We start from the raw sequence: 25,046 nt of genomic DNA, 5'->3' as shown, positions 1-25,046 counted from the left end.
AAAGGAAGATGTTTTCCACCCCTCGTTAGAAATTTTCATTAATGATATTTTTACTGTCCCTCTTAAGGAAAACAGTTTACCAATTAGAAGGTTTCGGAAAGGAAACTACGATCTGATTAATGAAAAGTTTTTACAAATTAACTGGATTCAACAATTCCTCGGCTTATCGTTGGAAGATACCGTCTCCAGGTTTTATGATTTAATTAATGATTTGATCGTAACACACATTCCTCTCGACACACGTAGTCGCAAACGTTCATATCCTACTTGGTTTAGTGATTCTTTGTTAAAATTAATTAAAGAAAAAAAGAAAGTTCATGCCAAATGGAAAAAGTTTGGTAACCTTCTCGATTACGATGAGTTTGCTCTGTTGCGTCATCGACAAAAAATACTTCAGGAAGATTGTTTTCAAAAATATGTTGTATCTTTACAAAATAACATCAAATCCAACCCCAAGCAACTCTGGTCATATATAAAAGAACGTCGAGGTGGCTCTGCTTACCCTAAATCCTTCGAGTATAAAGATCAGAAATATAACAGTGGTCAGTCTATTTGTCAAGGATTCAATGATTTCTTCAGTTCGGTCTTCAGCAAACCTTGCACTTCATATTCTGTAGAAAATCTTGCACCACCATATTGTGATGACGGTAGTTTAATAGATAAAATTGAAACTACTGAAAGGGAGGTACACAAGTTCTTGTCTACACTCGACGTAAATGGAGGTGCTGGAAGTGACGGAGTACCTCCATATTTTATTGTAAAATGTGCAAAATCATTATGTATCCCTCTCAATAAAATAATTAATTTATCTCTCAAGCAAGGATATTTTCCCCTGAAATGGAAAGAAGCTCATATCTTACCAATACACAAAAAAAGTTCAAAAAATAAAATTTCTAATTATAGAGGTATTTCCATACTCAATACTTTCAGCAAAGTGTGCGAAAAAATAGTTTATTCTCGGATTTATCCAATCATAGTAAAAGGAATACCTCCCCAACAACATGGGTTTCTGAAAGGCAAATCTACTATCTCCAATTTGATAGAATTTATAGATTATGTTTTTCATTGTATGGACAAACTTGAGCAGGTTGATGTAATTTATACAGACTTCGAAAAAGCTTTCGACCGAGTGGATCATATCATTCTTGCGGCCTCCGTGGTGTAGTGGTCAAGACGCTTGACTCACGCACGGAAGGTTCCGGGTTCGATTCCCGGTGAGAACACAAAAATTAAAATGTGATTTTTCTCAAGCCTGGGTGCTCTGTGATGTAATTCACCACTGTAATTAGGCCTCCTGGCCTGTTGTGGTGCAAAAAGAAAATGTAAAAATGTAAAATGTAAAATTCTTATGAGAAAACTTTTAAACTTGGGTGTAAAAGGAGACGTTCACAGATGGATCTTATCTTATCTCAGCAATAGAAGCCAAGCTGTTGTTCTTGGTGGTTTTCGATCTGAGTTTGCTGATATTTCCTCCGGAGTACCCCAGGGTTCACATTTGGGACCATTGTTTTACAATGCGTATCTCTATGATATTTATGTTGTATTTATGAACGCAAGATTTTTGATGTACGCAGATGATAAAAAAATATACTTCAAAGTTAAGAATCCCCTTGACTGTCTTAAACTTCAAGATGATCTAAACCGTTTGACAGAATACTATTTGAAAAATCGTATTAACGTCAATGTATCAAAGTGTTTGCTTATTTCTTTTTCGCGAGGTCGACATCCAATCCCATATCATTATATATTATCAAACCAACCTGTTCAGAGAGTTGATACCGTACGCGATCTGGGTGTTATTCTTGATAGCAAACTTACATTTGAGAATCACTTCGATGACATACTGACCCGTGCACATAGAAACCTTGGTTTTGTACTTCGTACATGTCAGGTATTTAATGATATCGCGTGTATTAAAATGGTCTACTTTGCTCATGTTCGCAGTTTGCTCGAGTATGCCTCTTCTGTTTGGTCTCCACAATATGTCACACATAAAGAAAAGTTTGAGAAAATTCAATGGACATTTCTTAGACATCTTAACTGGAGATGCAGGTATACCGATCTCAATTATATGTCTTCCTGCAAAAAACACCACTTGCTTACTTTAGAAGATCGCCGTCTACTGTTGGACATGGGGGTGCTTCATGACATACTCAGTGGACGCCTTGATAGTCCGGCTCTTTTGTCAGAGTTATCATTAAATGTCCCCGGCTACCGCACCCGTCACACGTCGAGCTCTCTATTTCATGTGCCAGCAGTTCGTACGAACTATGCCCAGAACTCTCCACTTATACGTTTTGCTAGTGAATATAATTTGAACTTTCCCCTTATTGATCCATTTGATTGTAAAAAAATAACATTTAAAATGCGCGTCTTAAAACATTCTTTTTTGTCTTATACTTAGTTTCAATAATAAAGTTTTATTTTATTAAATTTTATCTCTATTTCTTAATATTTTATATATATTTATATTTTCGATACCTGACACCCTCTTTCCAATATAACACCCACACACCCACCCTCTCACTCACTTACACTCACACAAACACACTAGTATGTATTGTACGTGTATTTAATGTATTTCTGTGGATATCTGTCATTGGTTTTATTCTCTGTATATGTTATTTGTTATATTTGTATTACATGTATTACTGTTGATATCCCCAATAAATAAAATTAAATTAAAATTATCTTGTTTTATTTTTCGAATTACCATGCGATTAAGAATGAGTGACAAAAATTACTCTGCCCCAACATTTATACAACTTTAATAGTAATGATAAGTGTAATCGATTCGATTAAACCATTAAATAAGTCGTTCTCTGTATCTAACCGCTTCCATATTTTAGAAAGCTTTAGAGGCAAAAGGTACACCGAGAACCGTCTTATATTTTCAGTGCATACTTTGAATTGAATAAATTACTTAATGAAACAACGGTTGACTGGATTGTTGTTTTGTTAGCTTTGTTTATTTTCATATAAACAAACCAAGCGGTAGGTGTAAATGTAACGTAACGTAAAGAAATGATTTTTTTCAGTGCGCCCAGCGTTTATTTATGAAAAAAATAAACCTTTTTTAACACCAATAATTAAAAAGGAATACTAATATTTAATAAGTTGAAGGTTTACAAAGTTTTAAGGTTTGTACCAAGCGTTATTCATTTATTGAAAACAGACATAAAATAATAACGTTATATATTTTTTTTAGTATCTTTAATAATATGCATGCTTCCACTTTCCGGTATATTGTATTTCAACTCAACACAGGGCTTTTGGCCGCATCGAGTTAGGGATAAGTTTTTATTTTTTTGTAATCTGTATCTTTGTATGAATATACAAATAAACAAATAATACAATAAAGGTAAGTAGGTACACAAAATACATTTAATATTTTTATATTAATTGTAAGTTACAATACTAGCCAATTTATATGGCTTGCTGATGAGAGATTAAAAAAAACATGTACCTACTCAATTAGATGAATCTCACCCACATAAATAAAGGTTTCAGCTTTTTACCTTCACAAACATCAACATATGAAAGAATTGAAGAAATATAGATGTTCAAATATGGGCAGAATGGTGAATGTTACACAGTGTGTAAAGTGGCCACTTAAACCAGCCATTGACAGGTCATAAGTCCTGTAGATGCCTAGCTTTCTATATTACCTTCTCTTAAATGTTCTTCATCTCTGTTGTTATATGTTAATGTACCTACAATTTTATTTACCTAATTCTAAATACCTATTGATAAGTAAACCATTAGAAGCGAGAATTAAAAAAAATAATCACAAATGAATATGAAAAATAAAATAAAAACACCAAAATTAAAATAAGAAATATTCACGTAATAGGCATAAATTGTTTTCATTAATAAAAACACTCCTGATCGAATATCCACCTTTGTTTTTTGCCTTTGTCTGTCTTGGTAGTGTCATTTCCAGGACAGGTTGGCAAGAAATTTAGCCTAACAGAAACTATATATTTCAAAAGTAATCATTTATTTTGTGTGAATCGTTATGTTATAATATGTTTCTGCGTTTGTTTTTTGTTTCAATGTTATAGGCGTTTTCGTGAGTTAAATACCTAGATTTGGCATAAGATCCTTGGATTCGATTTCTGGCGAGATTTTCCAAAAATATTTATTGGGGATGATGATAAAGTAGATGCTGGGATGACGAAGATGAAAAACATGAAATCCAATTGAAACTTACCAGAATCCATGTCGGTGGCACTGACGGTGACTACGGAGGTGGCTAGAGAGACGTTCTCGAAGATCTCGTTGGAGTAGCTCATGGGATCGAACACTGGAGCGTTGTCATTTAAGTCGAGGACGTTGCAGTAGACCGTCAGGGTGCTGGAGAGGGCGGGGTGTCCGCTGTCCTGAGCTTGGACTACGAGGATATAGTGCTGGACCTGATGAAAAAATTAAACAAATTAAATTACTATGTATGTTTTAACTTTGTGGTCAAACATTTTAACATATGTTAGTAAATATATAAGCACCTACCGACTTTTTATGTCTACCGGTTTCAATACGAAAATGTCTCTTCGTCAAGACACTAACTACACCAACATGCAAATATTAATGTACACTTTTACCTTTGTTCATCATAATGCAGAATGTTTGGGGAGAGGGGGGGGGATAAAAGTTACTTTGATTTAAAAATTAAACAATCGTGTAACTTTCAACCTCCTAGCCCTTCCCCTACCCAACCCCTACCACCACACATTCTGCAACATTGAATAAAATATTATTAACCTAATATTAGTGCGTATTTCGGCATTGTGGTGTTTGCATCCCCTTTAACTCTGCATGTAATTTCTGTATTTTTTTGTAAATAGTACGTATACTACGGTGATGATAAAGGTAAAAACGTATTTTAGTATTTGCATGCTGGCGTAATGAGTGTTCTGACAAAGGAGCGAGTACGTCTCGAAACCGGTAGATATAAAAAGTCGATAATTTATACTAGTATTTACGAACATTAGTTATATTCAATTACGTTGATTTTATTTTTAAATTCTACGAATATAATTATTTAGGTATATTAAGATTTTGAACAGTGTTAGCAGCGCACACTATTTGATCTTCATAAATTATGGAGTTTTTACCTTCGTAATATGTTTTTTTTAAAGATCTTATAAACTAACTTGATAAGGCATAATTAATCTAATTCAGTATAAAGTAAAAAACTACTTGTAACATAAAATTTTATTAAATAATATTTAGGTACTATGAATTAATTCACATTTTTTGTTTATAAATTTGTTCAAACCATTTTAATTTTTAGTTATACGTAGCGTCGGCTGGCTTCAAGTATATTACCTCATCAAGACATGGGGTAGTAACCTCAAAATCGGTCGGCGTAGGTATACTTAAAAATAAAAGTGGTTTACAAACAAATAAAATATCATACCACAAAATGCTCATGATATTAAAAATATAATCAACAGTTCGCTTAGGTATTTAATTTAAGCCAAAAAATTATTTTAACTAAAAAATCCGATTTTCGTATCTATAACATATATATACGGTATTATAATGTTAAAAATGTTTGAGATACGAGGTTTCCCACATAATATATACGTTATTATCAGAGAAAAAATATTAATAAATCTGAAGTATTGCTAAAATATTATTTTTTTTAAAAACGTTTCATCTTGTAATGAATTGAAAAAAAAAGGGGATATCCCGAGTTTCGTTTTTAAAAAAATATAAAAAATTACATGATACGTGGATTTAAAGTGTTTCTGAAGAATCCACATTCTTTGTGCCCAGCAAAAATGAACATGAATCCTGGACTATTGTTTTCGACACGATGGTTGCTCTCAGGTAAAAATCCTCAAAAGAAAGTCGAGCTGAGATAAGTTAGCCTCGTTGTGAAGTGGTTGGCGCATTCGCCTACCATTTTTGAGGTTCCGGGTTTGGTTTCAGACAGGGTGGACATGAAATATAGATTTTAATAGTTGTTAAAACTGTAATATTTCATTGTTCTTGATTGGCCCCCGAAGCGTAAGACTGATACGCTGCATTTTGTTTACCAATGCAGTGCTCTATGCACCACTGGGTGCGGTAAGGGGAATTATAATTATTGATGAAAGAGTTCACAGTAAAAACACACTTATACTTTGAAGCTATATCTTGCCCACCACATACCGCACACCTCATCTGAGGACATAAGTCTCCTTGGTGGCGCCCACAGACACGGAAAAATAGCTCGTTGCCTAGCGAGAAAAGCTGCTCAAAGGAGATCTGTAATCTGATAGCCTAAGCATCTTTGCGCTGAAAGAAGGTAATCCAGAAGTCCATAATATGCACTTCATTCGATTGAGAAAAGAAGGAAGTGAATTCTCCGCTGACTTGGATTAAAGTCATTGGACATGATCAATTCGCCGAAATGATTACAATTTTTTTAAAAGCCCTTTTTTTAAATTTATTTCAAATAAAATATTATTTTTGAAATTCCTATTGAAAGTCACCAGATCTGTATATCCGATAGAACCGGATGGATAGTAGCGAGAAGCTCAATTCGGTAATCATAGAGAGGGGAAACGAAATAAGACCACAGGATATTTTCAATAGATTGATTAGTATATCCGCAGCAGCACAAAGGGGAATCAACTATATTAAAAGCAAATAATTTGTCATTTAATTTACCATGACCCGATAAAAACTTCGTAGTCCAGTGATCGGGGATAACCTAAGAAGATTTCATACTTTATAGGTACAGGAGAGTAATCGTATAGTGAAAAAATTAACGAAGAACATTGACCGTGGGGGCTAATTCTAGGGGCGAGGGCGTCACCGACATTCCACCGCGGACAGACAGCATTTCCGCCACTCATTTGGCCCCAGAATTACTGCAACCCCGCGTTGCCATATAAAAGGACACGCCAGAATTTCGCCAATGACAAAATCGCTCATTCTCATGTGATGCGCCGGACATGGTGGGCAAAAAATTGAGTAGCCGCTGCCGAGTGAACCGGCCGCTTTGTGCCAGGGACTGTGAACACGTTTCCAAGGGTCTGCCTTTGTATAACCGAGTTTTTCTGGAGACAGCTTCTTTCAACATTTAGAACATCGAGGTCTACCACGTCCCTTACGTAATAAAGATGCTGATTAATTTGTGTAAGCACAAAAAACACCATGTATATTAATGTTATATTGTTTAAGGAACAAATCATTTAAAAAAACGCTATATTTTTGCATTGAAATTTAAAAAAAAAACTTATTCTTAATTATAAATATTTTTTAATTTATTTTAAAAGTTGATATAGCTTTTTTAGTGACTCAAAGACTGAATATTTTTTAACATATTTTTATTTTTAAGTTCTAAGGTGAAGCCGTATTTTTTGTGAAGTTAAGTTCGGATTACGCATAAAGTCAAAATTGAATTTCAAAGTAAAAAGACAGAGTAGAAACGAATCTTAGCATCCCGTCATTTTTGTTGTTAAGTATGTATTTGCCGAGTAAAATACAAACTTCTTACGGCTCTTAGCATGTCACGCTTTTGTTTCGTAAGTTCATTTGAATCCTATATATCTATCTCCTTGAAACGAAATCTCCCTCTAATTAAAATCGTAATTCATTCTCGTTTCCACTACATTCGACCGAACACCACCCGGTGATTTGTGCCAACTACTCATAAAATCAAAAAAATGAAACTGAATTACGAAAATTTGAAACATTGGTAAATCGAAACAAGTTATTTTATCTAGAATTTCAAAAAACCTATGTTAAGTTAACGCTTCCGGGCCCGTATTACGATGGGTAGTTATCAGAGGTTTCTTTAATTGTCTATAGAGTCAAATCAACCGTTAGACATGAAAAATATAATATTCTTACATTTTTTTTTTGATTTCTGGTTACCGACGAAAAAGCTTTAAATTAACATTTAAATTTACACATTCTTGTACGAAAAATTTGATTTTACTTTATAAATAACTGGAGATAACTTTATTTACTTCTCAGTATAATCGGGGCCCAGATGCAATTCCAGGAACAATATTGATAAGAATATTGCAGTGCAAACCCACCTTTCAAATAAATATTTCATGTCGACCCTTCCCAGAAATCAATCTCGGACATCCATCATGGCTAGCGAATATGCAACCACTACACTATGAGGCAGACTGGGTGCGAAAGCTAATCAATGAATTTTTTCAGTTTTTTTTTACCTTAGAGTAACCATGTGGTCGAAAACGCTAGTTTTTGGTTCTATTTCACACACAATACTTTATTCTTCATTACAGACAAGTAAAATTTGTTGAATTTTTTAGTGCCACGAATCGGATAGTTAGTTACTTTTTTAATGATTTAAAAAAAAAAAAGGTTGAATATTTCTGGCCCATAACAATTTTGTTGTTTGGGGTCCGATTCCAGTGCGTTTGAATGTGCGTTCGTTTGTAATCTAAGGTTCATTTTACTCTGGACGTTCCAAGGACTAAAGAGGGCCTTGCATCGCACATTTATACCATCGAAAACCAATTCAATTAATTATTTACTGATTTTTGCAATACGTCCTTGCTCATTTGAAAGATATACGTAATTTGTTTTGTGTCCATAAAAGTAAGTTTATGTGAGAAAAATATATTTGATAAAATGTTGCTTTTCAAGAATTTTATGATACGATGTAATTTAAAAAGTATACAGACCACAATGAGTTTTATGAATTGTCTTTTGTACATTATCTACTCAATATTACACATTTTGTAAGCATGACAAACTATTATTTAATACTTTATCGGGAAAAAATATGTTTGAATACTTTTGTTTCTTTTTATTTTATTTTATTTGGGAAATCAACAGTTCTACATACATATTTATAGTAAACAAACAGATATAGAGTATAAACTAAGAACTAATAACAGATTTCCACTTAGTATACAAAGTAAGTAAAGAAAATATATTACATATCAAATAAATACATATAATTGTACTCGTAAATATTTTTCAATAATCAAAGAATTTTTTTTAATTTATTTTAAGAACATTAAGTTACTGTAAATTGGTGTATTAAATTAATGTATTAATATTGTAATAATGTGTGTATTTCATTCAATAAAGACTAAGTACCTAAATACAGAACAATAAACAATTAATCACACATGTAAAACATAAATTTTATCATTACTGTGTAAAACATGAATAAATTCTAGTTTTGTAAACCATATTTTTGTATGTGCTTGTGTACGTATGTTTCAGAGTGCATTACCAGTGCCCCGACTCAACGCGGATTTTCTAGCACGTCGGAGCTGGCTCACAGACATGTGTCGTTGTTATATGAGCTGTCTTCGTACTCAGTAAATGTGTGTATTATATTGTTATTGAATAAATAAATAATGATTTTTTTATTGAGAAAAAAAAATTGAGTTCGTATGATGTCTATACTTTTGGAGCCATTTTCAACGAGTTGTAAATAACCATCTATTAGTAAATAGGAATTATGTTGCAATAGAGTGGGGTTCGAACTTCAGAGCTCCGATCCGTAAGTCTGCAATACTACCATGAAACCTCAACTCGGTTTCTTAGAAGTGTGAATCATTTTAAATTAACATTTATAAATTCATCTCCATAAATTTTGAATTTAGATGATAAAACAATACTGTAAAAATGTGTGACAATTTTTTTAAATTGAGAACCTACCCAAATTTACGTTTTATTCCACAACATTCTAAAGTTTTTCATTTCGATTATATTTCTATTCTAAAATAAATTAAAGAAAAAAATGTTTACCCATTTTATAAAAGTGGGGTTAAATGTACCGGGAGTACATTCTTTTGAATTAATATTTTAACCTAATAAAAGTAACGATATTTTAATGTCGCGTTTATTACATTAATGAAAAAACAATAATCCGCAAAAAAAAAACACTAATGTAAACCTATGTAGAACGACATTTCGGTGTATTTATTTGACCATACTACAGCAATCATACTCCCGAAAGTCTGTAGTACATGATTTTAAAATGAATTTGTTTAATTAAGTTAAAACAGTATGAACAAAATAAATGCTATCCTCGACATTATCTCTGTAATCACCTGTTGACCGCTCTAACCTTTTTTATTTTGAAGTTTGATTGGTATCGATAAAAAATACTGGAAGATAAAACGGGTCTCCTTTGGTGTCAGATGAAGTTGTAAACTTAAATGTCCTCCATTAGTGACATCTCTTATCGATTGTTAACATCGTTTGTATCAATCTTTCAATTAATAATTACATACAAGACTTTGATACACAAAACTGCCGCACCAAAATATGACACTGGCCGGGTGATTAAATCGGATTTTAGCTAAATATGGACTGAAGTCGACGGACGTGATTCATTTCCGCTTCAGATGATAAATCTATCGAAGAGCAATGAAAATAATCAAGAAACAAAGTTATCGAACGTTGGCTAGGAAGATCGTAAATTACTATTCCTTATTATGCCATCTTACTTGTATATAATCAGCTCAAACATAATCAATATACGCACATACTTTAGCAACTATAATGCATTACGTATAGGTACTATGTATTAACATAATCAATTGCTTCCAATACTTTAATCGTCTAAGTGTAAATGTACATACTAATTATTAAATCCTAATTAAATATTTATGCTGTTATAAATTCATGATTACGGGTTTTCACAAATAATTGACAATTAATCACTTACAAAACGACCCCTCTTTTTTTTCTCTCGTTTTTTATTAAAATATGTAAAATAAAGATTTATAACCGTACTTGAAAATAGCTAACACTTTGTGGTTGAATGGTAATTGGAAGCATTGGCCACTGATCAATACTCATTCAAAATATTATTTGAGCTACGACTGTTTACAGGGATCTTTGCGTTTGCAAAATGTGAAATTTGGTGATTTGAATTTATTTCAAGTCAGTTGATTCAGATGTTTCGTACATAAATGTATAAAACATTAAATGTGTACTTAAGAAATCATTCGTTTCGGAAAGTAAAATATGAATATTTTTATAGAATACAGAATAGCCTAGAGTGAAACAACTTAGCAACTGAGGAGATTTCTGTGGGCAATATAAAATATAATATACATTTAATTATGAATGTTTTGGTAACTAACTGGCACTCAGTTCACGAGAGAACGTAGTGCCTTGAGGGGACCATTATATTTGCATCAGATTAAAATTGCTCATTCAACATTATTTGCGAGCATTTTTTTAAGGTAAACAATAAATCATTAACAGATAAATTCCTTCAAAATAATTGGCAAGCGAGTATATAATATTATAACGAACTCACAATAAATATTTATGTGCATTTAGTTTTAGAAATACGTTTTTTTCTAATCACAAATAATGAACCAGCGATTGTTCTAAAGCAGTTGATTTTTTAGGTGTATGTTTTTTTTGTTACGATTCGTCAGACAAAATGATTAATAACATCAAAAGAGGAAGGTAAACAAATAAATGTTATTAATGGCAGTCATGAAGCGCTCGTGGACCGCAATAAATTAAATTACTTCGATGCGTAGCCTTATTGTTTTATAAATGTTATCCTATTGTTATAAAAGTAACGTTTAAATAAAATCATCTTGTCTCGAAGACAACAAACCTGTTTAAGTTATCCGATTATATTGTCTAGCGTGCACATAAAAAAGTCAAATAATCTTAAGTTACAATTTATTGCTGCTCTGTACAAAAGGTATAACGAAAAAAGAACGAAGCGTTTTTGAAGATGATGGGAGGAATCTGTGAAATGTTCTTCCTCGGGTATTTCTGGGTGAGCCCATTTCTTACGGTTCTGAATGTTCCGATACTCAGGTGACTTAACTATCCGTAGGCTGAGTGGATGTCTTCCTTTACTATTTCGTCTCTCCTTCCCTCCGTTTCGTCTCTCTACTCTCTACTCTCTAGTCACTGCTAGATACAAGTCTCAGTAAACACGTTTTAAAGAACTCAGCCTACGTGTATTTACAGACTCTATGATTATTAAAAACAAATTAAAAGAAACCTTTTATTTCAAGTGTACAACACCATTTCACTGCTAATCTATGAATCAATATAATGAACTTTACAAAACAAACGATAAATATGACGTAATTGTACAAGTCGAGGATTTAATTTTTTTTATTATTTAATTGAAAACATACTATACATAATTATATACAATATTCCCAAGGAGTTTTTAAAAAAAAAGAACTCATTTAGGGACATACAGATAACAAATTTATTTTAAGACGTTTTTATATTTTAAACGATAATATTATTTACAAAAGCAGAAAAATTAAAATTATGATATACTTCAAATTAAAAATGGTGTGAAAAATACTTAAAAATAACAAAATAAACATAATACTAGGCATGGAAATAAATTCAAAATGATGTATTAATTATGCAATCTGAGAATGAAAATTTAAAAAATATAAAAAGTTTAAAAATTACATGTATGTATATATACAAACTGAACTAGTACAAAATAAAATTATTTTTTTTAATTAACAAAATATGCGCCCACCCAATATTTCTCAAAAACGAATTAAAATTACGTATACAAGCTAAAAAAGTATAAAAAAACACAAATAACATTTCGATAGTATTAAAAATTACATATACAAGCAAAAACGGTAAAATATTAAAAGTTATATGTTCAAGATGCGCATTCATGGATTGTCAAAGGATGGATAAATCTTCAAACATTCAACATAAAATAGTGTAAAGTATATATTTGTCAGAGTTGCAAAACGAGAGCCCTTTTTTAATTCCTAAAATATAGCGCGGTGTGCAATAATGCAATATTTTACCATACAAAATACAAATGATTGAAAACGTCACAAAAGTAGGTTGTAACATTGTTAACAGAAGTTTATTCGAATGGCTTGTATTGCCTAAATTTTTCCAGGTAATGTCTCCAAAAACGAGCTAAAAGTGTGGTGATATTCTTAGGATAGGTATTAATTAAAATTAATCAGTAACAAAAATCGTTGTTTCAGTGTAATTGGAATTTAGATTGCATACTTATGCCGTAAGTATGGTGACTTTGTAATATACGTTTTACGGCAATGTGTATTTTATACAAAGAAAATAGCCTTTCAGAAGCAACAATCAGCATTTTATTGAGAAAAAGAAACAGGTTGCTAATTAAACGCCGATTGAAAAATTTTATAGTACGCCTTAATCGTTTTTTATGGAGACACATTATCGGGATATGAATTACAACTTTTATCGGGATATGAATTAGATTGAATATAAATATATATACGTGATTAATACCGTACATCGATCATCCCTATGTATATATTATTAGGATATCTCCTTTCTTCTTTATGGCACGACCTCTATTGCATATTTGAGAAAATAATGTAGATTAGAAAAAACAAGAAAATACAAACCAATACGATGCGATTATTTTGCGAATAATTTGAGTATACACGCTTAAGTACGATCGCAAATATTTGAAATCCTATTTAGTCAATTTGAGATTGAAATATGATTAAGTATGATGAAAAAAGTAAAATAATTGCTGAAACGTACTTTAATATTATTAAATAAAAAATGGGTAGGTTGAAATATGTTACACAGACGAAACATGCCTAGTTCGTAAAATCCTTATTAGAGTTTAAGGTTATGAAATTTAGGAGAATTGAATAGGGTTTGCATGTTAAAAGATGACAGATAGTATTTAGAGAGTTTATTTAGAAAGGAAAGAAATTCATCGTTTATGGGCAGTGAAAAATATGATTCAGACCTTTGTCATCTAGAAACCACTTACGTTGGTCGTATAACGTATTCGTATATATAAATATATTGATTCAAACATTCGTAAAAATTTTGTGATTAATATTGCGCTCTCATTCATTGGTTTAAGTTGTAGTCTAGTAAAACAAACGCAAAATTAGGAAATCATACGATTTTGCCATTTTAATACGAATCTTTTTTTTTAATCGCGCAATAATAAAAAAACATAAATTAGACAAAAACAATATTTTTTTAAGGTATTTCGGTTAAAAAATGTACTTAAAAGTTTAATGTAACTAAAATATAATTACTTTTAGACCGGCAGATTACGCCATTTCAAATTTAGACTAAACTTAGGTATCTGAGATCTCAATAAAGACTATTTATTGAACTAAAATTTGTTGTGATAATTTGAAGATAATAAGTTGAACATGAAAGTGGCCGAAGCCAAAGTTTATTTTTTTTATTTTAAAAAGAAATACAAGCATTTTAAATTACATGTATTTTTGTGAGGATTTCCTTTATTTCTACCTAAAATTATACCTTCGGTAATACTAAAAAAAATATTGAAACCTTTTTTTATAAAATTGTGTTATCTTTTTTTGAAAAAAGAAGATAATTCTGGTTGTAATATTCAATTCAAAACAATATCTTATTGACTTTTTTATGACCTTCAGACCCGCCCTAACGAAAACGATAAGGTGGGAAATTTACATAGCGAAGTATGGAATTTGAAAACCCAGGATTAAATAGTGTGAATATCAAAATGCTTTATTTTAGGCGAATGCGTGATAAAACTATGTTCTTTAGGTGCTCACATATTTCATTTCTGGAAGTACTCGTATGTAATTATCTCTGTATATTAAGTCTTTGTTTATTCTCACAAGTAAAAATATTTAAAGAAAAGTATACTGTTAAGTATCCTCGGCATGGATAGCCGCAGTGAGGTCACATTATTTTTATTATTTATCTTTTTTTATAATAGAAACAATTAGAAAAATAAAATAACTAAATAAATAGGTATAATCCAAATATACTGATCAGTTTGTATGTTCCCAATAAATATACTAAAGCGAAATCTAGTGCACTGTTTTACACACCCAGAAGCCGTACGAGTGCAAGTGAGAATTCTCCCATTAATAGGGCTATGCGCTTTCTGAATACGCGGATAATATAGATCTATTTTTCTGTACATATCAGCAGTTTAGCAGCTATCTGCTTTATGTTCATTAACTTCTAACATGTATTTACAGTGTGCATTACGTAATGGGTTAAACAGCCCGTAAAGTAGTGTAGGTTACAATTTGTCAAATAATTGACAAATGTAGTGGAAGTGTGTTTGAATCGGGTTGTGGTCCTGTGGCTAGTGTCTCGGACTCACGGACCAAAGGTCTGTGGTTCGAATCCCACTCTAACCCAACTTGATTCCCATTTTCTAGTAGTGAGTTATTTACAACTCGTTGAAAATGGCCCTCAAAATTAAATATTTTGGTAAATCATAAGAAAGCAAATATTTATTTTTATAAAAAAAAAGTGTGGTATATATGCAAAAACAAAATAACATCGGCATTTTATCGCTTCTGTCTACCCCACGGGGAAACGGCGAGACGGTTTGTTTGTTTATTAAGGAGATGTTTTTTTTTCTCTTACCTCTTCGTAATCGAGTCTCGCTGTCAGGGTGAAGACCCCGGTATGGGGGTTGAGGGAGAAGACATCGTTGGCCCAGTCGGATATGACGGTGTAAGTAAGGCGAGCGTTGGGCCCGAGGTCTGGATCCGAGGCCACAACTCGCCCTACCCTGGCTCCACGTGCTGCGTTCTCAGGAATGTCAAAAGAGTACGCACTTTCCAGGAAAACGGGGGGATTGTCGTTCGTGTCAGTAACCTGAAAATCAAATTATTTCATTAGTAAATATTTGTATGAATTTTTTAAAGTGGGACCCCAGAAAATTGCAAGAATGTTTGATTTAATATCGTGCCTTGACTCAACATAATAATATAATCATAACAATAGTACTTAGCTAAATTAGCAGCATGCTTAGTAGATAGCAAATATTATTTATTACATTTATTGAAATAGTTGAAAATCATCAAATAACTGTTTCTACCTGCTAAGCGCTTGTATGTTTTTTAGAAACAAAGAGCTTTTAATTATATTGCTGTGTTCACTATTAGAATATTAAATAAAAATTTCCAAATTTTACAACAGTGAAGGAAAACATATAAGAGAATAGAATATACAAGTCTAGGCGTCTACAAGGCTTATGACCTGTAATTGGCTGGTTTAAGTGGCCACTTTACACTGTAACTTTCACAATTCTGCCTTTATTTGAACATCTATATTCCCTCAATTCTTTCATCTGTTGATGTATGTTAAGTTATCAATTGAGGGAATACAGATATTCTAAAATAGGCAGAATGGTTAATGTTAAAAATTGTGTAAAGTGGCCTCATAAACCAGCCAATGACAGGTCATAAGCTTTACAGATGCTCAGACTTCTAAATTCCTTTCTCTAAAATGTTCTTAATCTCTGTTACAGTATGTTAATGTTAACAACTCCCTAGGGAGTTGTATCCAGTTTTTGTCTAAAGAAATTTGGGCAAACTCAAAACATTTTTGATTGAAATATGTTCAACAATGTTTTGAGTATGTTCAAATGCTTGCAGACTGGCTGGATTTTCTCCCTAGGGAGTTGTTCATTATTTAACTTTGTTGCAACAAAGAGGGAAAACATTTTTGAGAAGGGAATATGGGAGTCTAGGTATTTACAGGGCTTTTGACCTGTCTTTGGCTGGTTTAAGTGACCACTTTACACACTGTGTAACATTCACCTTTTTGTCTATGGTTGAGTATCCACATTTCCTCAACTCTTCCGTCTGTTGACTTTTGTGAAGTAAAAGAGCTGAAACCTTTATCGTGCGGGTGAGATTCATCCGATATGTTCATGTTGTTTATAAAAAAGAATTTGTGCCACGTACACCAATAAAATAAAAATAAAATATTTATTTATTTTTGAAACCAACACAGTCATAATAATAAACAATAGATAAAAAATAACAAATAATAACAAGACCAATTATGGGTTTCATATAAGAACAAAAATATAAAAAAGCAATACGTACGTAATACGGAAAATAAGGAAGAAAAAGAAGAAGAAGAAATAGTAAGTAAATATAAAACAATGAAAAAAGAAATAAAAATGTATGTAAATGTACACATCCAACACACACACATTCATATATACATATACATTCATACATACACATATATACATACGCATACATACATACGTACATATACACACATGAAGATGCATATATATTTATATATATACATAAGTATACACACATACATACACATATAAGAATATACGCGTACACTAATGCATATACATACGCGTACATATATTTAATTAATAATAACAACTAATAAGTAAACCGATTAAAAAATAGTAACTAAAAATTTCTCTCTTGGGACGTCTCTGTCGCAATTTTTATATATTTTTTAAAACAGTATTTTCTTTCGTTGAAAAGATCTGTTACGCTGAAATTTTTATCGTATAACGAGCATACTTGATAAATCTAAGAATTAATAAGAAAAACTGTTGAAAAAGAAAACATGCGCAGATGTACAATATATGCAATAAAATTTTAATTTTTTTTTGCACCACAACAGGCCAGGAGGCCCAATTACAGTAGGGAATTACATCACAGAACACCCAGGCTTGAGAAAAATCACATTTAATTTTTGTGTTCTCACCGGGAATCGAACCCGGAACCTTCCGTGTGCGAGTCAAGCGTCTAATACGCCTTAATACACATATCTACTTAACAAATAAACCAGATATGTAAGGAATAATTTATAATTATTGGATTGCTTTATTTAAGTTCAAAATGCGCAAGATTTGTTTGAATTTATCGGCGTATATCGATTTGATTGAATTTGCCTTCATTCACAATCTAAGTTCTTCAGATTAGGGTAAATATAAAATTCACACTTATACGTTATTTGTCTATTTATAAGAACATAAAGTACGTCATTGGTATTTCCTACCTAAAAATTATAAAGGAATTTGTACAACATTATCAAAGATTGAAAAAGCAATATGTTTTTATGTCCTCGGTGTAAAGTCATAAAATTAAAATATCGTATTCACGGAGCCTAGCTTTAGTGCTGTGTAATATGTATATTTATTTAATGAGTATAAAGATTTATTTTCTACCTTAAATACAAATTTTAACGATTTCAACAATTTTACTGTAAATATTCCAATAGGTAGATGCTAAAATAAGGAAAAATATATTGATCAAGAAAGTAGTGAAAATTAAATTTAAACAATTAACAAATAAATGTTTCATTTACACATTAAAACTTTATCAATGTTGTATAATTACCTGATATTTTTTTGAATGTGTAGTAGATACAATATAAAATATTACTTGCTATACCTGTTATTCTTTCTTTTTTCTCTGCTGCATTGACATGTTTTTATTCTTTTAAACTATTTTGAATTACTTATATTATATATACTATAACGTGCAATTAATTTTGAAGATGTTTTTTAAATTGACTAAAATTTATTGTCTTATATTTCACTTAAAGATCCTTCTCATCGTTTCTTTGAATCCCTTAAAATATGTATGCGTATATTTATGTTTTTCCTTTCTTAAAAATGTTATTACTATTTTATTTTATTTTTACATCTGAGCTGTTTTTCATTCTTTATTTTAATTCTTAACTTTAAATTACTTTTACAAATTTTCTTCATTTTTAATATTATTTCCATTTGTAAACACTTACTACAAACTACAAAACTTAAATTAACTTTTTTTACTTAAATTTTAATTTTTAAACAACTTCCATTTATGCTTTTTTTTTCCTTCTCTTATTTGTACTTTCATTAATAACCTTACATATTATTACTTTTTAATATGGAAACTTCACTGGTCCATTAGAGTTAAGTCTAACTTTGTAAAATATAAAACTTTGTAACTGTACTGTATGTTTCCTAAATAAGAGAAAATAAAAAATTTAAAAACATACCTTTTCTATATCAACATAACTATTTTGTTTATTATGGCTGGAAACAACTAGATTCCAACAAAATTAGAAGGCAGGTGCAACAGAAAAAAAAATTACGGTAGAATATGTATGTTTTTATAATTTTTATAATTTGTTAAATATTTAACAATATTTGTGATCAAGAATATAGTTTTGTGAAAGTTTTAATATTGTAATGAAACTAACCTGTCCAAGAAAAGTTTAAAAATTTCAAAATTGTTTTCAGGCGTTGCCTAGTATGTGAAATAATTCGATCAAATGAATCTCTTCGCAACAAAAAGGTTTTAGATCTTTGACTTCACTAAAATCAACAGATGGAAGAATTGGAGAAATGTGGGTGTTCAAACATAGGCAAAATGGTGAATGTTACACATTGTATAAAGTGGCCACTTAAACCAGCCAACGAGAGGTTATATGCCCTATAAATGCCTAGACTTCCATATTCCCTTTCCTTAAAGGTTCTCCATCTCTGTTGTAATTTGCCGATCTCAATGACTCCCTAGGGAGTAAAATCCAGTCATTTGTCTATAAACACTTAGACAATCTCAACATATTGTAGTATTTCTAATTAATTATTTTTCTTTGTTCACGTTTCTGTGTACCTACCTACATGTCAAGTGTATTAATTTTATACATTTTTTTCTAATCAGTGATGTCATGCTTATAACTAAACCAAGAACAATGATTGTCAAACTCAATTTCTACCCGTGTGGCTTTCCCAATGTAATTTCAAAAGAATTAAGCACTTCGTTGCCGTTTAACAGTATTTAACGAATGTCACTTTAATACACACAACCGAGCGGCATAATAAAATAATTCCCCATGGCTCAGTGACACAATAATAACATGTAATAACTAATCCATCTATGTGGAGATGGTATCTCCCATAACAAACGATATACGGATGGTTTAACCCCAACTGGACACTTAATAAGACAAAATTATGAAGCATTCCTAGTTTGTTTAAGACCCCTCGTAAACCGGTACAAAGCAGTTGTAGTTTAGAATTAAATATTTGTAGATCGGTTGGGCTCTAAGGATAATAGACTGCGGAGTCTCAACGCGCAACGGAGCAAGAGGACAGCCATTTTAGCTCTTCGTGTAGGCTTCTTGGTAGCTAAGACTCGCTTTTTTCTTGTTCTGATCATAGAATAGATACCGCCGGTATTCAGTAAGATAGACAAGGTGTAAGAGGAAAAATGACAGGTGGGGACAGCCACTGGAAGGGAACAGGGCTTAAATATTCAGAAACAAAAAAAAAATATTTATATTTCCCACAAATATGTTCATCATTTTATCGTTGGTGGTATCATGTTTTACAATGATCTTTACAAAGAAAAATTGATAAAAAATAAATATTTATATTAACAGGTACCTATACCCGGTATAATTGGAAAGCATTTGAATTAATCAAATTATTTTTAATAATAACTTGTGGAGTCCGATAAATACTAAATAATTAAAACCACCCCATTTTTTGCAATATAACTTACATATTTTTCGAAGCACAATGGTGGGTACTTATTTTAAATATATAAATCAAATAATAGACTATATACCCTTCGCTTCATATGTATGCAAATTCGTAACAATTACTTTGACTCTCATTAATTTCAATATAAACAATTTTCCATATTGTATCAACACGACATATCTTTCAAATATCGCTTTTTAATATTTAACGCATAGATCTGATCGGATGAAAGGATAATATATATAGAGAAGAGATCTAGATGCCTATTAACAAAACGTAGAGGTTTTACTCACTTCAAATATGATAAATGCGCTGTACATTAATTTGTGCCATATAAAGGACAGAAATTGCTTTAAATTATTCCATGCCTGATTTCATTATTTCGCAATATTATAATTTCAGTTTCTTTAAATTTACTTAAGAATATTTTGTTCAGTATTGTTATTGTCATGATGGTGCATATTTGCAACAGACATGTTTTTTTAATTTTTTTATGTTCCTGGACTGGCACTGAATACCTAATCTTCGTGTAACATATGATCGATATACGCTGTATTTATTAGAGTAGCAAAACATCGCCCTATTTACCATTGGATGCGGACAGGAGCATTTTTATTTTAAATTTTAAAAAGGTTGATACGAAGGATACTGTTTCAAAACTATTCATAAAAAAACAAATTCATTATTATGACTCATTACGCTTGTTTTTCTTTTTACGTGAATATTAAAAAAAGAACAAAAAAATACCTGTTCAGTATTTTATGTAATTAAATTACCTGTATTAAAGGTCCATTAAAAATATTTTGTCAGTTCTCATAACTTCTGTAAATAAACTAGAAGTTTCAAAAACGAGGAATAAAAGTACACTGAAAGAGGGGATTATCACGACATGTGTTCCGGAAATTCGCAAGCTCACATATCTTGCATTTTTTGTGCACAAATGTAAGGTCAATTTATGTAGATTTTTTTGTGGAAAACGCCAGTCATCAATGTCGCAATCAAAACACAAACCGTTAATTTTATTTATCTGTTACTTTGTCATAACAATGTAGAAAAAAGAAGGAGAAACGAACAACTCAAACATTTATATAGTGTCTTTTCAATCTTGATTTAAATGTTAATAAAGAAGGGGCTCGGTAGATTATTACACAATCGAGCAGCTACTACTGCGAAAGAGAGGTCAAGAATAAAGAGTAAAAATGTAGCTCTTTTTCTTCACAAAAGTCAACAACAGATGAAAGAGTTGAGAAAGTGTCGATGTAGGATATAAACATGTAAACATAGGTAGAATGGTGAAGACTACACAGAGTGGTTACTTATATCAGCCAGTGATAGGGTATAACCCTGTAATAGTATTAATATTAAGATGATTTATATAGTGCAATTTTTGAGGAAAATCACCTCAAGGGTGCTAATGCCAAGACATTCGTATTTACTTTTCAAAAATGTTTTACGTATCCGTTGCAATAAATTCCAATATTATTTTTTGGTTTATGTGTACGATTAAGTACTAAAAACCGGATGAGCTGTGTTTAATATTTTGATCAATTAATGATCAAAATTGTAAAGTTTTCTCTAGCGGAAGTAAAAAATAATAAGATCCTTATGCAAGTGTAGTAATGAAACGATGAAAAAACATTTCAAATCAGCCATTGTTTTCCACCGTAGACAGAAGTGAAGGCAAAATCGAGTGCACGACGGAATGAAGATAGAAATCGGGCAGAGGATAGACGGAAGAGAAGAGACAGGATAGGAAGGATAGCATTGCATCAGATCAAACCGTAGAATCAAGTAAAGTGGAGATGCTGCCAAGACAATGGAATTGGATCTGACAGATAATTGAAAGTAAAGTAGAGTGAACTAGTAAATATTATTATATTTAAAGATGATCTGTATTTTATTTGCACTATAAGTTTTTCCGAGTTTTTATACCGTGTGTCGTTCGTACTATTTACCGACGTTACAGCGTCCATCATTAGGATTTATGTTAATGGAGTAGAAATATGAGTAACCTTGTACTTGTGATTTGCACCGTATTGCAAACGTTACTTTCTATATCTTGTCAATTTGAAATCTGTGGCGTTTCACAGTCTATGCTTCTTAGTCTAAGTCTTTTATGTGATTTCTTTGTAACTGGGTACCGGGATGATTTTTAACGCGTCCCATCATCTCTGTTTATATTGTCGTGACCTTTGTAGATCTCGATCGCCTCTTTTACCAGTCAAGTTTGGTGAATCTTTGATATCCCTAAGATTATCATTTCGGAGAAAACGTATGCGCCGTTTCTAAGTGGTGTTCGACCAAAGCCGATTTTTCGGGGTAGCCGAGCCTGCGTGCACTAATGTGCTCCTTTACTCTTGTTTTAATTTTTCGGGAAGTCTACCCAATGTCTATGTGAATGTGATGCTTTACACCATAAAATGAGCCTCATCCTCGGGCTCGGGGGACCACTGGTTCAACCTGAGGATGTTAAAGAGCCCGCCCCCTCTCTAATAGCCTGATACTTTTCGGATCTGGGCTTGGAGGGGCAGATTAAGCAAAATGTAAACTCTCGCGTTCCACACAGTAGCAAAGCTCTTTATGGACCTGGGCTTGAAGGGCGAGAACTATTCACGGGGACCCGTCACAATAGATCTTCACAGGTCACAGTGACGTCAGGAGTTTGCATAGCACTGACCCTCACCACAAATAATAATAAGTCTACCCGACGTATACCTTGGGATAGAGTGTTGTGATTTGTGATACACTTCCGGTTACCGAGAACCCAACCCACCAATCAGAATAACTCACTATAGAGAGCTTGAGAGGTCGTAGATAAAATATTTTCTAAATTTTGGCCTAGTTTATAGTCTATTAACAAACAATAAAAACAAAAAAAATCACCGAACCTCCTCATTAAATAATTGGTATTTTTATTCAAAATGTAAATAATCAAAATCTCATTTAAGCTAGTCTTGTCATTATATTGATTGAAAATGTAAATGATCACAAATAGGTACAAGTACTGTCAGACAATTATGATTCACAATATGAATACTCGCAAAAACGTAATTAACAAGTACTCGCAGGTATCAATTATTTTCATTATGTTTTTTAAATATTTAAAGAAATACGAAAAGGTAGATTTTTAACAAGAATTGAATGGTGATTGGACTCATAAAGGTAATTAACCAAAATCAGTGATCGAACATCCCATTTCCAAGACAAACAAAAACGATTTTTTTCCCGAGTATCTTAGCCTTGTACATGACACGTAAGCCTACTATATACAGGGGTCCAAATATATATAAAAAAAAAATTTTAGAAAACCATCGGGTATGGGTTGGGTTGACCCAACCACAAGTTGGGAATAACGTTAACATATTTAGAGCAGATTTTCACGATTCTAATGGTATAACTATCAATATATTCAAAACATGTTTTCATTTATAATTTTCGGGTTTAAAAATGAGCACGTACAAAACGGGTCGCAGTTGGCATCACGTCATTTTGACGTCATGCGTCATGACCGCCGACTGCGCTCCTAATAAACATTGCGTAAAAGTCTGGCGCCAAAACGTCACATGTGTCGTTCGTCCCATAGGGCGCAAAACGTCTCATTTTCGGGTAATTCAAAGAATGCATAAACCTTTGTATCCGACATTGCAAGAAAACCGTATTAATTGTTACCGTCGTAATTTTTGCTTATTTAAAAAAAATATATAAAAATGTGAAAAGTCCCAACTGTCGGTTTATTTATTTAGTATAAAAATAATCTCAAATATTTTTAAGCTAGCAAGTTATTTTCTTCTTCGAGTGTGGGTATCAGAACCATTGACATGTTAATACATTGACATGCCCTGAGCCCTAAAAATTTATGACCCTTAACTCATGCCCAACACGCATTTAGTCGTTCTTCGACCCCCGGCCAGGCGTAATGCTTAGACTTTAAACAATAACGCCTACCTGTGTCATGAAAACGTGTTAAAACCTTTCGGATAAAACATTGTAAAAAGGATTGTGTAAGTTTTCATTGGAAAATATTTGTTCATGAGTGATTAACAAAGCTTAAAACAATTAACATTCAAACATAAATATTATTTTTTGCAAACGTCAAACTACGCCTAGCGGCGCAATTGCGAAGCTCTTTAGTAACAGTGGTGCACTAATAGTAATACGTTATAAAAATATAATAAACTTAAGTCAATATTATCTTTCTGTACCTAAAAATCTAATGAAAAGAAATAAATGGGTCACCAAAAACGAATGTTGATTGTTAACGTTAAAATGCAGCCAATTTTGTGTACCATAAACGAGTATCATTATTTTTTTAGTAGCATTTGCATTCTCGTTGAATGAAACCCTGGTTTACATATATAGTACCTAGTAACTATAGGTACGTTTTCGTGTCACTACTTTTTAAAATATTTTACTCTTTAGGGCATGTCTAATGTATTGTCTATGCATGATATGTCAATGGTCAGAACTGATTAATTTAATCCAGTTTCGTTGTGATTGATCAACTTGTTGTTATCATATTTATTTTGGAGATACATATAAATAATACGTATACTGGTAGCAGGAAACGTGTTTAAAGCCATTAAACTTGGAATGCAAGCTCTACAGTGAAAATACGTTAAGGTGTTTCTTTTTTATTTTTGTCGATTAATGTCACAATCTTACTAGACCTTCATGACTATTTCGTGAAGTAAAGCAATGTATGATCATGAGATTTTGACTTAGGAAAAATTCATTACTTTCACAAATATTGTTGACTATTATTTTGTTTGATAAAATAAATCAAAGTTTTTGGATTTTTAAGATTTTACTGTAA

At 31.8% G+C, this 25,046-nt stretch overlaps 1 protein-coding gene across 1 annotated transcript in view; it reads right to left on the bottom strand.

Annotated features, from left to right (window-relative positions):
- The window catches only part of ft (cadherin-related tumor suppressor fat), a 358,439-nt gene that overhangs the window by 56,498 nt on the left and 276,895 nt on the right, over positions 1-25,046 (bottom strand). Inside the window, exons 3-4 of the mRNA XM_088231200.1 lie at positions 15,349-15,582; positions 4,214-4,415 (exon numbers count right to left, since the gene is read on the bottom strand). Coding sequence (XP_088087326.1) covers positions 4,214-4,415; positions 15,349-15,582 — 436 coding nt within the window. The remainder of the gene's footprint in view (positions 1-4,213; positions 4,416-15,348; positions 15,583-25,046) is intronic.

This window comes from Micrasema longulum, unplaced genomic scaffold (genome assembly GCF_059751315.1).
Source record: "Micrasema longulum isolate JH-2025_06_02 unplaced genomic scaffold, ASM5975131v1 h1tg000860l, whole genome shotgun sequence".
Lineage (NCBI taxonomy): Eukaryota > Metazoa > Arthropoda > Insecta > Trichoptera > Brachycentridae > Micrasema > Micrasema longulum.
The sequence above is the reverse complement of the archived record's forward strand: the minus strand, read 5'-3'. Positions and strand labels throughout refer to the sequence as shown.